Genomic DNA, 17,891 nt, shown 5'->3' with positions numbered 1-17,891 from the left:
CATCGCGAGCACACAGGGGAGTGTGTCCGAACCATTAGTAAAAATATTAGCAACCTACCACTGATGCAGGGTCTTCCATGTTCCCTTTGCCTAAGGAAAGATTTGGATCCTCCAAGCTCAGAAATGTTTAAATAGAGGATTATTTGCTTTTTGAAGTCTTCTGTATCTGCAGAAAAAGAGTAGATAAATACAGTATATTTAGACAGGAAGTTGCACTAGCTTTTGGTTAAAAAAAATCTGCTTTCTGTATTGTGCCAATTATCAATGTCTCTGACTCTTGATATAAGTTATAGATTTGAATGTTGAATGGCAGCCTTTATCCATATGGATATGTTGCATGACATTGTTTACTTTTGAATATTCTGGCATTGCGTAATATTTTGAATGTTTTGCGATCTGTAATATTCTGGCATAGAGCACTTCATTTTCAACAGATTACTACAATTGTGTGGAGTGTCTGAAATGTGTTTTCTTTCAGATGCTTTTTAAACAAATATTCAAACAGCTATTTTGCTCATTGTAGACTGCTTTATAGATCATCTTCTGCACTGGATGTTTGCATTTTAATATTTACAATAGAACAGATATTTGTTATTTTATATATATATATTTTTAAAATGTTGATTTTACGTCTTGTGAGATTGATCTAGCTACCAAATAGAATGAGGAATAAAAGGCCAGATGATCCTGTCACCTGCTGCTATCCTGTATGATCAGCAAGTTGTACTGCTATGTTAAAATATATCAGATTTTGCATTTTTAACAATGTTATACTTTCCACAAAAATATTTTCGGGGAGGTCTTATTATTTTTGAGGTGCAGGAGGCTTGAGCAATGTCACCTCATGGCTGCTGCTGTGTTGCAATATTTTAGGGAGGGCTTATTTTCAGGGGAGGGCTTATTTTAGCACATGCGCTCAAAAGCCTGATTGGGCTTATTATCTGGGGCGGTCTTATTTTCAGGGAAACATGGTAGTTCGTATTTATTTTCATTGCCACATATACTTTCTCCAACATGTAGTAAAACATAAAAGTGTGATGGAGTGGAGTGCAGAGTTCAAAAGGGGAGGGGCCGTTTCCCAGAGAGCAGAGAGACAACAAAGCTTGGAATCTGGTATGGAGAAAAGAGGTGAAGGCAGACTCTCCCTAGGAATTCAGAGAGTATATATAATAGTTATGCATATTGTTCCTTTAATCTGTCAAGGTTTCTGTCAATATGTAAACACAATAAAGAAACTATTTGAAGGTTACTCCATCTGTCATTCGTGGTCCTTACAATAAGCTAAACTCAAAATTCATTTCATTGAAAAATTGGGATAAATGCTGTTTGTGTCAAAGGTTTAGTTATTACGATAGAAAGATTTTAAAGCATTCATAAAAAGTATTTGTAGTATATTATCCCTTGTGTCTCTTAACTTTTCAATTTCTAGAAAGAATGTCAAAAATTAGTGTTTGTAGTGGGAGAAAAAAAATGAGATACTGTACTTTCATTGCAAGCGATACTGCATTTAGGAAGTAATCTGTTACTGGAAGACAGTAATACATTCTTTTATTTCAAACATTAAATGGGCTAGGTCCTTCCCACTCTGAGTAGCCCCAACTGTTCATTATGAAACATCTGTGTTCATCAGCATTAATTATTTTTGTTATCAAATTAAATACATTGATATGTTTATTAACTATAACATCCTGGTTAATTCTCTTCTATACCTTTGTGGAGTTACTCTGAATATATTTTCTCAACAAAATTAACATGGGAAACCTTCTGTTTTCACTTGGGAAGATCAGTCTTTACTTTTCTTTATTTCTAAAAAAAAATTGCACAGGCCTTCCAGCTACATACTGCAGTTACCTTGAATGGTTCGTATTTTAGTTTTCTAACCACAAAATCAACTCACGTTGCAATGCATCAATGCTGCCTTATAATATGTCTTGCCAATCTTCAGATCATTTTGCTGTTCAGTCATATCTGAAGATGTCACTTTTCCCTCCTGCTTGCAATCAAATGGTATCTAAGCTGCAAAAAAAAATGTTCTTCATTTCCCCTGTTGATCAGTTGGCTGGAAGAAATGGGTTGTTTGGCAGCTGCCTTTGTCCAAGTGGTTGTGAGTTGCCCGCCTGTAGTCCATTGGTTTGAAATATTCTTGTAAGAATAATTAGAAATTAGAACACCCATAGGGAAGCTTTTGGGGGGTTGCTACTGCAGAATGTGTGACTGCTCTTTATTTGCATTTTAAAGGCAGTAGTTTAATTGTGAAACAAATTGTATTTAAAGCTGTCCTAATCAAAGCTTATTTATTTGGCACAGTTTCTGCATGGAGACTTTTGATGCTATACCAGGAATTATTAATATCAAATCTGGAGTTGGTGATAGTTGGCTTAATGCAACAGTCCCCATGTCCTGCTTAAAAGTACTTCCAATTGTCTTGAAGTAATTCTGGGAAATGTCATGTAGGGAGGAGTTTACTTTTCTTATCAGGAAATGCAGAACTGTCTTCAGCCAATGTGTATTTGAGCGGATTTAGTTTAAGAATTCTCCTCACTGCATTCTTGATGTTCTCTGTTTTCATGCATTGATTACGTTCTCTGTCCTGGTAATGAAATGTTGACAAAAAAAAAACAAAACTCCATATAGACTCTACTGTTGGGGCTTCTTGCAATTCATTCTATCTTTAAATGCCTCAATATTTTGCACATGGGAACCTAAACTATAGGCCATTCCTCTTTATTCTATCTCTGTCTTTAGGCCTCATGGTAGTGAAAACATAGTCCAACAAACCACCTATTCTGATTGATCTTCATGACTTCACTGTTGCCTCAGTGACATGGTTAAAGGGTGGAAACAATTCTTAAGTGCTAGTTCATGGGTGTTAAACTTACCATGTCGTGTTGTTGTCATGTGACGATTCGTGATGGTTTTCCCATTCCCATAGTTGGGGTAGGCATGGTCTGCGCATGATGCATCCAGCCTGCAGGTTGCCGGTTTGACACCCCATAGTTCCAAATGGATTTTGACCAGATGCCTAATTTAGCATATGAACGCTTTGATAGTTTGCTCCTAAATTCCTAATGATCATTCCAGGAATTTCATATGTGTTAAATAGTACTGTGGTCTAGCAGCATAGTACTGTAATGAAGTTATCTGCCTTTGAATTTTTTAAAAAGTAAGTTTAAGAGTAAGAACAAGCACTTATCCATATAATAGTTGGAACAAAAGCAAATAATTAAGAAATCTACTGTCCAAAACTGGCAGATGAATGCAAGAATGATTATTACATGAATAAACCAATTATTGAAAGGTGTTTGGTGCTTCTGAGTTTGGTTGTTTTCTTGCAGACCTTTCATTAACATAACTAGGTAACATCATCAGTGCCAGTATACTGTTAACTTGTTTAACAGTTCCCTGATTGGGGCATTGTTTACTTCTTGATTGTTGGTCTAATGTTAATCTTGGTGTTAATCTTTATTCATTTTGATTTTGATTGCTGGTGAGGTCTTTTTGTTCTTATGGCTTTTTCATTGTCTCTTGACAATCATTGTTTCAACTGGGAAACTGTGAGCCTTCTAGACCGGGGGTCTCCAACCATGGCAACTTTAAGCCTGGCAGATTTTAATTTCCAGAATTCCCCAGTCAGTAAACTGGCTGGGGAGTTCTGGGAATTGAATCTGCCAAGCTTAAAGTTGCCATGGTTGGAGACCCCGGGTCTAGACCAAGCCAAGTTCAAAAACACCAGTGAATTCCTGGAAGCCTGGCACTTGGACAAACCAAGCATCAACAAACACACAAAGATAAATAACAACATCATACATACCAGTCAAAAGAAACAATTAAAAGGCCCAAAAGGAAACAAAAGACCAAAACACTCAGATGAACAGAGATTAATACTCGTTTGCTTAGACCTAACGGGCACAGTTTTGCCAGACTAAAGCTATAACTTTTTAATTCACTAAGATATCGTAAGAGGTACCCTGAGCTTCTTCCGTCTTCCAGTTTGCACAGTCTCTTAATCCAGGTCCCTCTCTGGGAAAGCTCTGTATTGCAAAAACTCTCCTCCATTGTCGCTCCAGATGTACATTCTATTACAGTTTTGATGTTTTGTGAATTTATGTCTTTTTGTGTATTTTCTATTCTTTTTATTCTAAAGATTAGTCTTTCATGAGTTCTGATCTTAATTTTATTAATTTATTATTGATTGCAATTCTTAATAAATGAGCAAATTTTGAAATTGCACTGCTTAGCTCACTTTTTAGACTTTGTCTCTTGACAACCTAATTAATGTTATTGCTATTAGAACTAGGTCTAACTCTTGGTAGCACATTAATCATGAATAGTTACTAGGTACTACCTTGTCAAGGAAAGCAGGATAGGCGGGGGAGTGTGATATGTAGAGAATCTGTTACGAATTGCTATAATTGGAGCATAAAAGAACTACACTCTTTATTCTGGAAAAACAAGTTTGTTATTATAGCCATTAAATACACCATACTATAGCAAAAAGTTATTGAATGATCCTGTATTAAGTAAAAATCAGCACTCTTAAATTTGTGTTGGGATTAATGGCTTACAAATTGAAGATTTCACATAGCTAGATAGGCAGTCACTAAAGGCATAAGATCTTGGTTTTTAAGTAAGACTGTGAACCTGGAAAATCAAATGAGTGACATGACTATTTTTTCTTGCAACAAGTAGCATTTCTGATAGAGGATGTTTGTACCTCAGGGTTAAGATGAGGAGTCCTTGGTGCTCTTCGACTTTATTGTTTTAGAATATAGAATAAATTAGTTGGAAGGGACCTTGGAGGTCTTCTAGTCCAACCCCCTTCTTAAGCATGAAACCCTATTCCACTTCAGACAAACGGTTATCCAACATCTCCTTAAAAACTTCTAGTGTTGGAGCATTCAACAAGTTTTTCCATTTGATTAATTGTTCTAACTGTCAGGAAATTTCTCCTTAGTACTAAGTTGCTTCTCACCTTGATTAGTTTGCAGCCATTGCTTCTTGTCCTGCCCTCAGGTGCTTTGGAGAATAGCTTGACTCCCTCTTCTTTGTGGCAGCCCCTGAGATTGGAACACTGCTATCATGTCTCCCCTAGTCCTTCTCTTCATTAAACTAGACATACCCAGTTTCTGCAGCCATTCTTCATATGTTTTAGTCTCCAGTCCCCTAATCATCTTTGTTGCTCTTCTCTGCACTTGTTCTAGAGTCTCCACATCTTTTCTACACCATGGTGACCAAAACTGAATGCAGTATTCTAAGTGTGGCCTTACCAAGGCATTATAAAGTGGTATTAACACTTTCACATGATCTTGATTCTATCCCTCTGTTTATGCAGCCTAGAACTATGTTGGCTTTTTTGGCAGCTGCTGCACACTTCTGGCTCATATTTAAATGGTTGTCCACTAGGATTCCATGATCCCTCTCACAGTTACTACTATTGAGCAAGGTATCACCTATACTGTACCTGTGCATTTTGTTTTTCTTGCCTAAATGTATAACCTTACTTTTTTCACCATTAAATTTTATTTTGTTAGGGGTTTGTCAAGATCCTTCTGCATCTTAAGCCTATCTTCTGAAGTGTTGGCTGTTCCTGCCAGCTTGGTGCAAATTTGATGAGTTCCCCATTTATCCCCTCATCCAGATCATTGATAAAGATGTTGAAGAGTACTGGGCCTAATACAGACCCTTGAGGTACTCTACTGCATACTTCCCTCCATGTAGATGCAGTTCTATTGAGGACTACATTTTGAGTGTGATTGGTAATCCAGTTATGAATCGATCTGGTGATGATACTGTCTATCCCACATTTTTCTACTTTATCTACGAATAGGTTATGGTCTACTTTATCAAATGCCTTACTGAAATCCAAGTAAATCATATCGACACTATTCCTCTGGTCCACTAATTTTGTCACTTTGTCAAAGAAGGCAATAAGATTAGTCTGGCATGATCTGTTTTTGACAAACCCATGTTGGCTTTTGGTTATTACTTCGTTGGCTTCTAGGTGATTGCTGATTCTTTGCTTGATTATCTTTTCCAGAATCTTCCCTGGTATTGAGGTCAGACTGATAGGTCTGTAGTTTCCTGGATCTGTTCCCCACCCCCCTTTTTTTTTGAAGATGGGAACTACATCAGCTCTTTTCCGGTCCTCTAGCAGTTCCCCACTGCTCCAGGATCTTTGAAAGATAGTTCAGTGGTTCTGAGAGAGCAGGTTTTCTTGCTGATGTTTCATTATTAAAGTAGGTAACATCATCAGTGCACTGTAGCTTTTCTACATTGTGGTGAGAGCTAGTTTTTTAACAAGCCCAGCATAGTATGTTTAGTTCTCTTCCCAATTTCCCAATTGCCTTTAATTTGTTTGCTTCAGTTTAGATTAGATGGACCAGTCATAGTGCTAAATCATAACTCTGGTTTTCATCTGCTGTCAAATCTATCCATACAGTAATAAAGGGAAACTATTTTGGCCAATTGTTTTTCTATCTTCCATGAAGCTTCTAGTGTAGACCAAACACCTCTCTTCTCAGTTAAACTTTCCTCTCTGAGCCTTGCAACTTAGTTAAGAATAGTGAATGTGTGCAAGTGTGACAGTAAAATTTGCTCAAGGCTAATCATTTGTTTTTAAACGATTAGACAAATGAGACCTGAAATTGGCATTCATTTACTTAATCATACTCTTATCTGGAAAGTATCCAACCCGGTTTTCTGTATTCTTCTGGTAAAACATTAAGACAGCATTCTATGGCTTGCAAAATAGTAAGCATTTACTCCAGGGAAACAGCTGACTATAGCAGCCATGTTGTCTACATATAATTCTAAAAAAAAAAACCAGTCTTTAAATCAAATAGAAGAAATCTGGTGGCGTAAAAATAAAATAAATTATTAGCTCTAAATATAATCACAATGTTGTATACTAATTATTGGATTGGGATGGGGGAAGACCAAGGTTAAATCCACTGTCAGTCCCAGGAATTCATTGGGTGATTCTGAACCAGTTATTCTCAGCCTAGTCTACCTCCAAGGCTGTTGTCTTCTAACTTGGCTTGAGCATCTAGTGGCCAGGTAGGATATGAATTGAATACTTAAGTATGCAGTATATTAATAATTTAATAGTATTTGCTTTTAGAAAAATGATTCAAAACCCACAAATATCTAATTAAAATTATCCATATTTCTTTTTTCTTACACTTCCCTTGTTCTTTTTTCCCATAAAGTTATTGCTGCTATGGATACTCCTTTCTTTCTTTTTTCTTTCTTTTACTTTCTATCTTGATAAATGTTCCTGTAATGTTAATAAAAGGTTTGTAATAAAACCTTACGGCATTGTTTTCTCTGTATCAAAATGAAGGAAATATTTTTCCTCATGCCCTCCATTGTGGCTTTTCTTCTTCTCATGATGAACAAGAAAAATAGTTATTCTGGCAAGTGTGATTCTGGTGTGAGAAGGGAAGGAGGAAGGAAAGGTTCTGGGCAGAAAACAATGAGCAATTATTAATCAAGAAAGGAGGCTGAGAAGATTGGCCAGGAGGTTCACTAGGGCAGTGGCAGCTGAGTTGACGGAGGAAGAATAGGAAGTGGCTGGGAAGATGAGGTAAGCAGCACTTTGGGGTAACAGCTGGGAAGAAGGGAGGGAGGATCCTGGGAAGATTGAGCAGAAAAGTAGGTGGATTGTGAAGATACTTTGTGAAAGCAATCACAATAGCTATTCTGTTCCCAACTCTGGCTTCTGCTTCAATCTACACTTCCTTGTTGATCTAAAAAAGATGTTTCAACAGTCCCCAAGTAGCCACCAATAATGATATATTTTAGACGTCCATGGTGATTCTTACAGCTAACATTCAGCAATAGAAAGGAAATCACTGGATGAAGCTTTTACTGTTCCTTCATTAAGGCTCTTAGCCTGTGCTGTGTTGTTTTATGTGTGCTTAGTTTCACCCAATGGGTTACTTCAGTGATCTTAATTGTTTGAGCTATGTTTTTGTGTCTTTTAACATTTTAAGGCTGCTTATAAAGTTGTCCTTTGGTCAACTCATGAGACAGCTCCATTTATAGTTTGGATGAAGCTAAATCATGTTTCAGCTGGTAGGCATCTAACTTGCTTTTGTTTGCAATATTCATTCTTATTGTGTATTTAGTGCACAGGCAAGATCATCATATCAAGGAACAAGGCTACATACATTCCTGTGCACTGACTCAACTGTTTAAATCTAATCCCCTTTAAGGCATAGCAGGGCTGCAATGTTACTAATAACGGTGGTTTTTTACACTATATTTAGTATGCATGAATGGACATGGTTAACAGAACACTGAAACTGATTCCCCATCCCACCCCTCCAAGCCCCGTATTATTATGTATACAGGTAGCCCTCAACTTACAACTGTTCATTTAGCAACTGTTCGAAGTTACAATAGCACTGAAAAAAGTGACCCTTCACATTTACAACTATTTCAGCATCCCCAGGCTCACATGAGCAACATTTGGGTGTTTGGCAACTGGCATGTATTTTAAATACTTGCAGCATCCTGGGTCATGTGATTGCCATTTGCAACCATCTAAACCAGGCTGTCAAACTGTTGGCCTGCGGGCCGGATATGTCATGTGCAGGTCATGCCCACCCTGACTCTGCAAAGGCAAAAAAGTCTCAATATGACACGATTCAGCCATAACATGATCGAGTTTGACATCCTTGTTCTAAACCAGTGTTGGCAAACCTTTTCGGTACTCAGTGCTGAAACTTGAGCGCGCCAGTGCTGGAAACCATAAGAGCAGCTGCCTGGTGTGCATGCGTACACCGGGAAGATGATCCAGTTTCTGGCACACGGATGTGCACCGGCCACCTGGTCTTCCACTTTCTGGCATGCATGCACATGTGAAAACCAGCTGGCTGGTGCGCATGTGTGCACTAGAAACCGGAAGATCATACCTGAGAGACTGCCTCCTGCCGATTACCTCTCTCAGACCAATTAGATCGCACAGGTTGGGTCTCCTCCGGATTCCATCTGCCAGCCAATGTCGGCTGGCGACTCTCCGGGGGAGAGCCTTCTCTGTTGCAGCTCCGGCCCTCTGGAACGAGCTCCCTGTTGAGATCCGGATCCTTACTACCCTCCCGGCCTTCCGCAAAGCCACCAAGTCCTGGCTGTTCCAGCAGGCTGGGAGGAGCTGAGAAGCATCTACCTCCACAGAAATTGTGAATGTTGGTTTTGTTTTTAATATGTTGTCTTGTCTCGTTCTCCCCTTTCCCTTGTCTTTTGTGAGCCGCCCGAAGTACTCCGGGAGTGGGCGACATACAAAACAAATAAATAAATAAATAAATAAATAAATAAATATTCCCAGCATGCACATGTGCACCAGGTGGCTGCTCTTCCATTTTCTAACACTCCGTGTGCATGAAGACCAGCTGGCTGGCATGCCAGAACCCAGAAGAGCAACGGGCGATGGTTCACGTGCCCGGAGAGATGGCTCGGCGTGCCACTTCCAGCACAAGTGCCATAAATTCACCATCACGGTTCTAAATTGTATTTTGACAAGCAAAGTCAATTGGGGAAGCCGAATTTGCTTAACAACTGCATGAGTCACTTAACTGCACTGATTTGCTTAAGAGTCATGCCAAAATAGCACGTGAAATTGAACACAGCCACCTTTCTCAAGAATGGAAAGTCTTGTCCCAATTGTGGTTATAAATTGAGGCCTACCTATTAGTAACATTTTATCTAGAAGCTTCATATAACATTTATTCTTACTCTTTAATTTCTGTTCATGTTACTTAGTGGATGAAAAAAAAGCACAGGCTATACTTCTGATTTTATTTTATTTTTAAATATGCTTTTGAGACCTGGAATTTATAGTAAAAAAAAAAAGGTTTTTTTTAAACAAGGTTTTCTACAAAGATGCCTTCCCACCTCAAAAGCCTTTTTTAGAAAATAAATGGTGGCCTATGGTAAAATAATAACTTTTAATTTTGGTGACCCCACCCTCAAGTCTAAGGAAGAGTTAGAATTGGAAAGTCATTTCTACCATTGGTGTATGTCCCACGTTTCTTTTGACCACTCGAAATAAGTGCTTGGCCTTATTTTTAGGGAAGTCTTATTATTTTTGAGGTGCAGGAGGCAGTGAGCATGGTCACCTCATGGCTGATGCTGTGTTGCAATATTTTTGGGGAGGGCTTATTTTCAAGGGAGGGCTTATTTTAGCACATGTGTACAAAGGCCCGATTGGGCTTATTATCTGGGGAAGTCTTATTTTTGGGGAAACAGGGTACTTGCAATTGAAAGAAAGATTTAAATTAGATTAAAACAATTATGGATTTGGCATTATTAAAATGAATTGGAAATCCTACTGTGCAGTAGTGATAGTATTATTGGTAAGGTTTATAAAATGTTATTGAAATTGAATTTGGAAAGTGAATGTAAAAGCATTGTATGATTCAGTGGGCAAGGAATTTTGGATATAATGTTGTTGCTTGAACAATGGGAGAATATGTGGGCTGTTTAAAATTTACATTAAATCATAATTTAAAAGAAAATTTCTATAAAATGATGTATCGCTGGTAACATCAGACAAGTTATCCATAATGTATAAAAGTATTTAAAATGAATGGTGAAAATGTAAATGTAAAGAAGGATCTTTTACCATTTATGATGGAGATGTGGTAAAGCAAAGAAATAATATGGCATAGAAATCACCACCCAGTCATTGGCACATCCTAATCACTAATCTGATCTCCAGATTAAAGGTAATATAATGTTGAAGAACCGAATGACAACGCAGAGGTGGGATTTGAGTTCCAAAGTGCTTTTGGGAACTTACAATGTTCTGCTGGAGAACCCATTTTACTGGAGTCAGGCCTAGAAAACCTAGAAGAACTTGGTCAAGAAATTAAGTGACAGAGCTGATTCTGAGACCCAAATGCCTATTTATAGAAGCCTTATAAAACAGCCCTGTGGGAAGAATTATGTCTCATTTTCATTGGTTACAGAAGAGCAGTTTTAACCATAATTAGAGTCATTTTCTTTGCAGATGGCCAGGTGTTCTGCAAGCCATTCAGCAAATAAATGTATCCATTTCAGCAATGAGATTTTTAAATTTTTGGTGGAATCTATCTAAAGCCTCTTCTCCATTTACATTAATGAGAGCTTGTATTTTCAGCTGCAGGAAAAGTGCTCAGAGTATTTGTGTGTGGGAAGGGCTACAATCTGAAGAACCTGTGGCCATCCATTCATAAACTGCTTACTGCTATGCCAGCTCTCCAATTAAAATTTAATGGATTTCATATTGGCTAGGACAGGTCCCTTAAAACATGCAGCAAACCTTGGCTAAGCAGACTCAGCCCTGGTTAGTCTTTGAATGGGGACTACTTGGGAAGAAACAAAACAAAAAACCACATTCATGACGAAGGCAGTACAAAATGACTTCTGAATTATGCCAAGAAAGCTGCAGAAATGTGCTCATGTAAGCCATGAGGTATTTAGCTCCGCCTGAGGGAGCTTTATTTTCATTGAAAGAAAAATTGCATGTGACAGGCCTTCTGTGCAAACATAATGATACACAATTGATTGGGGGGGCCTAAGGGATGCATTTGGCTTCACAGTACAAAGTAAGTTTACTGGAAGATATAATAACTTTGATTAATAAAGTGCATATTAAATGGATTAAATATAAATATTAATCACAGTAAATTTAATTGTTTCACCTTCTGTCACACTAAAAATTATAATTTGGTAGCAATGTTTGAATAGGCCTTTGGAGGTAATTGTATCTCTGTCTGTCTGTCTGTCTGTCTATCTTTATCTATCTATCTATCTATCTATCTATCTATCTATCTATCTATCTATCTATCTATCTATCTATCTATCTATCTATCTATCATCTATTTAAAACAATATGTATCTGAAGAAACTGCAAAGATTTATAGACTAATTTATGCAAGGAAATATATTTAGCTGCTGGTTTTCTCCTGCAGTAAAATTAAAATTAGTAGATATGTTCCCAATATAGAGCAGTACTTTGGTACAGTGTTTTTCATGTTTGGAACTTTTGAATGTATGGACTTCAACTCCATTTTTAAGTCTGAGAGTTAAAATTGACACATCTTAAAGTTGTGAAGTTTGAAAAACAGTGCTTTAGCGTATACATTTTTTGGTTAGTTTTTAATTTCATAATTTTGAATAATTTAAAGTGCACGCCTAGCAGGGAATACTGGGAGTTCAACTCTACACATCTTAAAGTTGCTAAAGTGAGAAATATTGTTCTATATTTTAGAAGAAGAATAAAAGCAACAAATGATTGTTTGATAAAATTGTTTGATAACAGTCAACATGGATTGTTTTGTTGCCTTCAATACTGGATGGAAAAGGCCAATGCTATAGCTAGTTCTTAAGATTTTAATGTAAAAATGTAAATCATTAAGCTAATAGGTAAGTCAAACAGGTGACAATATCTAATCATAAAGCATTTCTGGGAACAATGAATCTATTTAACATACTGGTAATATGAGTGTGAGAAACAGTAATGAATTTCCATCAGCAAACAATGCTGTTTGATTTTCGAAAGAAAAATATTTTCCTTGCTTAATCTGAGCTATTCACATTTTAGAGGAAATGGACAGAAGGTTTAGCATTTATTTGTCATGGTTTATTTCTGATGTGCTAAACATCAGAAAAATATTTTAATGACCAGATCCAAGATGACAGACACTCCCCCCCCCCCCAAATTAGAAACTGATTAAAAATCTTGCTGCCATTTTAGCAACAGTTCCTTTAGGCCATCTGGTTCAAGAAACTTGGAAATATTTATTCAATTAACTTGTAGCGTTGTAATGAAACATTTATGTAGTGAGATTGGAAATTCCTTGAAGCAATTAAAACCTGTATATTAACCTGTATATAATAGGGATTAATGTTAAAAATATGTTACACTGGTTTACCCTGATTCTAACCATGATATTTTAGTTGTAGTTCTCATTTTACCGAACAGAAAGCAATACCTTCACCACATAAACTCTTCTATCTTAGTATTTAGACTAAGCAGAAATACAATTCTGGTTCCTGGTCAATAGCTAATAATATTTATAAGAAGAGACATTTTTATTTGGATTTTGGTGGAAAGTTATATGGTTTCTCAGTTCTGGATGACCTACTGCCATTGATATAGCTCAAATGGATAAATCAAGTTCTCTATTCTTTTTTAGGCCAGGTGTCCCACATCTGTTCTGAAGAGTCAAAAGTCTCTCTAGAAGAGATGTGAGATCATGGAAGAGTACCATAGAAGGGGGGAATAAAGGTTAGGTTTTCTTATAAATATCCCTAGGTCAATGAATGGCGCTGTGCCCGGCTGCAAAGGGGGTTTGCTGGGTGGCTGCTTGTGAGCGTCGTCACTTCATGGCTGTTGTGTTGCGCTGCTGCGACAGTGCAGCACAGCCATTTGCTCGTGAGGCTGTGTCCTGCTCTTTGGGAGCCCGCTCGCAAGAGAGCAGCTGCCCGGCAACCCCCCTCTTCAGCTGGGCATAGTGCTGCTCACCAACCTAGTGGTATCCCAAAGGCGCCAAGCAACACGATCACCTTTGCCTCCCCCCAGGTTCCCGTGGCTTGGCACCTTCGGGATACAGCTAGGTTGGTGAGCGGCGCTCTGCCTGGCTGGAGGTGGTGGGTTGTCTAAGGGGCTTATATGCCGGGGGGGGGGGGCTTATATTTTTGCCCACCAGAAAAATGTGGCATGGCTGTATTATGAGGACATGCCATATTTTCAGGGAAACACGGTACTTTCTCCACTCCTTTTCAACATCTATATTAAATTGGTTTGTGAGATCATCCATCACCATGGGTTGAGGTATATATTATATGCTGATGACATCCAACTATATATCTCCAATCTTGGTGACCCAAGTGATGCTGTGGCTGTCCTTTTGCAGTAACTGGAGACTATGGGGGCCTAGTTGGGGGACATCAGACTTTGACTGAACTCTGGTAAGCCTGAATGGCTGGAGTATACAGGGCTTGTTATCTTTGACTCTGGATGGGGTGGCACAGCCCCAGAAAGACCTGGTGTGCAACTTGGGGGTTCTTCTAGATTTGCAACTCCTGTTCAAGGAACAGGTGGCAGTTGCGGCTAAGAGAGCCTTTGCATAATTTTGTGTTATGCACCAATTGCAGCCTTTCCTGGACCAGGATTCCCTGTGCTCATTTGTTCAGTCCCTAGTCATCTCATAACTATTACTGTAATGCACTTTACATGGGGCTACCCTTGAAAAGCATTCTAAAGCTACAGCTTGTGCAGAGTGCAGCAGCTCGGGTGGTTTTGGGGGCTCCAAGAATGGCCCCTGTAACACCACTGCTCTGCAAGCTACATTGGTTACCAGTCTGCTTCCAGGTGCAATTCAAGGTGTTGATGATCACCTTTAAAGCTCATGGCATGGGCCCAGGTTACTTGACGGTTCGTCTCACCCCACTGGTATTGGTCTATACCACTTGGTCCAGCATGCTGTGGGACCCATCAGCCTAATTATTCTGACTGGCAGAGTCCAGGAGGAGGGTTTTCTCTGATGTTGCTCCTTCCCTCTTGAACATCTCCCCCCCCCCCAGTGTGAGCTTGGCCCCAACCCTCCTATCTTTTCACAAGGGCCTAAAGATGTGCCTGTCAGCTTGAGAACCCAGTGCGGGAACAGGGCCATGGAGGTGGTTGATTGAGTAATAACAGATCCTACCTCCCTCCCCATTTCACCCTCACTTTCCCCATGTGTCTTTGGTTTTAATGTTTGCTTTTAACTTTTTATGTTTTAACAGTAAGCCGCCCTGACATGGGGAACCAAGCAATAAATTTAGATAGATAGATAGATAGATAGATAGATAGATAGATAGATAGATAGATAGATAGATAGATAGGAATAAAGAGAAATGTGTGAATTTTGCTAACAATATTCTTCTTCCTTCAGCTGAACAAACAACAACTACAAGTGGTGAAAGAGCGGTTTCAGGCATTTCTAAATGGAGAGACGCAGATTGTGGCTGATGAAGCTTTTTGCAATGCGGTTCGAAGTTACTATGAAGTAAGTAAAATCTTTTTCTCTAGTGTATTTTTGTGTATCTTTGCGCTCACACGTGTGTTCATTTTCCATGAGCCTTTATATTAGCTACTGTACCTAGTGAAAACATTTTAAATGATGTTTTTTAAATTAAAACCAGTAAATTAGGGCTGTTTTCTTAAATAAAGGATTCTCTTTTAATATTTGGACTAAATAATCTTCTGCTTCTAGTATTAGGCTGATAGGTGTTTGTCCAAACTTCTGGAATGAAGTCATTATCTACATCAAAGGTTGTTTCAATATTTGAAAAAGAAGGAATTCTTCCTAGAATTATTAGTTAGCAACATCCCCCTTTGTTATTCTAATATGTGCAACTAATGTAGATATATGGGAAATTGTGCTAATATGAAGGAGCCACAGATAGCATTGCTTTTTCACATGCCTGTGTCCCAACCCAATATTGATTGTCAGAAACCTTGTTGAGTTTTGCCTCTTAGAGACTGGATTAGGATCTGTTTGAACAAAGAATATTTTCCTTTTCCACAACTGGCAAAATATACGTTTCCTATCCAATTTCTTTTCAGTTATTTTATAATGGGACACAGACGTGTTCATGAAATCAGCCTTCTCTGAAGAACTATCTTTATTTCCAAGTTTGGTGTTTAGCAGAAGCCTTGACACGTGAATCCTGTGCTCATCACTTTTCTCCATAGTTTGTCCATGTGTGAAGTGAAATAGCTTTGGTCTATCTTCTTCATGTCTGCTGGCTAGAACAACTCCCTAGAGATGAGAGACATGGACATACTCAGTTTGGAAATCATGTATTCATTAAAATGAATGTAACTCTTAAAGCGTCAACACTTGTTTTTTCACAGAAAGAGAAAATGTGAGATAGTTTTAACATATAGACAGGCATTATTCTACTAGACTTCAACAAATTATTGAAAATCTGGCATTGAGGCTTGTCACATTGGATCAGAGGAGTTATGCTAGCTGATTTATTCTAGCTTTTAGTAAAATGTACAGCTATGAAAGACATATAGAACCTTTTATCTTTCACATTTTATTTTGGTTTACATCTCTCTTCAAAGAATACTTGTTTTACCCTTTTGTTTCCTAGTGCTTTGGCCCTTTATTATAGTTTTCAAGGAATGAGCTCCTTGAAGGGTTGCTGGGATTAATATTTTAAAAGAGCTGGAGCTAAGGTTCAGAATGCTAGGGATATATTTGCTACACTTTCAACAAGAGGAGCAGATGGGTAGGAAAGTAGGATGATCATGTATAGAAGTTTCTTGGTTCTGCATCTTTGTTCTTAGTGCTGGATTACAATTATAGTAGCAAGACCTTGATTAAAATTCAACCTGAGAATGAAGGTCACAGGAGAGCCTGAACTCTTTTCTTACCTTCCTTAGAAAATGTTATTGTGCACAATAAATGGCAAGGGATATCAAATGATTGTCCTAAAGTTTGTGAGGGAATCAATGAAATTAAAAAAAAAAAAACATTCCAGTCAATCCATTGTACTTGAATACTTGAATACTTGAATCTTCCAAATAGGTAACGAATTCTTCTACCCATGTTGGTCAGGACTGAAAAGTTTATGGAAGCAAGGCGAAGTATTTAATGATCTTTTGCTTTGCTTTCATAAACTTGCCAATCCCACCCCCAAAATAGAATTTTCAATTTGTCAGGCTGACAGATATGTACATCTGGTAATGTAGTAATTATTTCCATATTTGGAATGAGAAGGAGGGCATGATGGCTCAGCAGTTAAAGATGCCGAGTTTGTCATCTGGAAAGCTGGCAGCCTGGGTTCGAGACCCAAATGCCGCATGACGGGGTGAGCTCCCCTTTGCCCCAGCTCTTGCCAACCTAGCAGTTTGAAAGCATGCAAATGCAAGTAGATAAATATGTACCACTTCAATAGGAAGATAACAGCGTTCGGTGCGCCTCGCTCTATAGTCATGCTGGCTACATGACCAGATAAGTGTCTTTGGACAATGCTGGCTCCCCCAGGTAGGAACAGAAATGAAGGTTATGAGATGTCTCTAGAGTCAGAAACAAGTGGAAAGGGAAAAGAAACATTTACCTTTTTTTTTTTGGTATTAGAGATGCCTGAAAACAAACAGTTGAAATAATCACTTAAAATATTTTTCCTATATACCTGGATATACCTGCCATAGGTTCGTTATGGCGCGTGGAGCCCTCTCTGCAGGCATGCGAGTTGTTGCCCAGCTCAGCTCCACTGCGCAGCTCAGCACAGCTCCAGTTCAGCTCCCGCGGCCAGCTGATTTTCGGGTCTCTGCCGTGCATGTGGAGGCATGGGGGGCATGCGTGCCTGTGTGGGGGAGCGTGGAGGTGCAGCGCTCCTCCCCCATGGCACATTTTTGGTCCCAGGACACTTCATGGAGGTCCAAAATCAGTGGTGGGTTTCTATCAGTTTGGCCAAACCAGTAGTGGTTTGGTGGCCTGGGTCGCTGGAACTGGCAGCGACCCAGGCCTGCCATGCCCCCAACCAGTTCTATTGCCATGCGCATGCACATGCACACACAACGTGCATCAAGAGCATGTGCATGGTGCGGCCATGAGCAAAACGGCAGTACCAACTGCAGGAACCCACCCCTACCCAAAATGGGCCATGGGGGGGGATGTCACATGCGTATGCGGGGAGGTGGGTGGGAGAGTGCGGGGGTCACGCACACGGGGGTGTTGCACATACATTGCATTATGGGTGTGGGCACACGCACACGTACTGTTGTGCTCACATGCTAAATAGGGAAGCATGACAAATAAGGAAATGAGTTGATGTGTCTGTGGCTAAAAGCCAAACAGAAATAATGGTCCAGAAGGGTTTAATTTATACAATCTAGGGAGAGGAAT

General features: G+C 39.0%; 1 protein-coding gene across 11 annotated transcripts in view; it reads left to right on the top strand.

The window, feature by feature from the left end:
• The window catches only part of CADPS2 (calcium dependent secretion activator 2), a 375,792-nt gene that overhangs the window by 67,660 nt on the left and 290,241 nt on the right, over positions 1-17,891 (top strand). For all 11 annotated transcript variants that reach the window (XM_087723665.1, XM_087723666.1, XM_087723671.1 and 8 more), the window contains exon 2: positions 14,922-15,035. In XM_087723665.1, the coding sequence (XP_087579791.1) occupies positions 14,922-15,035 (114 nt within the window). The remainder of the gene's footprint in view (positions 1-14,921; positions 15,036-17,891) is intronic.

The sequence above is a fragment of the Thamnophis sirtalis genome, unplaced genomic scaffold (assembly GCF_051295495.1).
Source record: "Thamnophis sirtalis isolate CommonGarterSnake01/CBP01778 unplaced genomic scaffold, rThaSir2_p1.2 scaffold_9, whole genome shotgun sequence".
Classification (NCBI taxonomy): Eukaryota; Metazoa; Chordata; class Lepidosauria; order Squamata; family Natricidae; genus Thamnophis; species Thamnophis sirtalis.
This window is presented reverse-complemented; position numbering and strand designations above follow the sequence as displayed.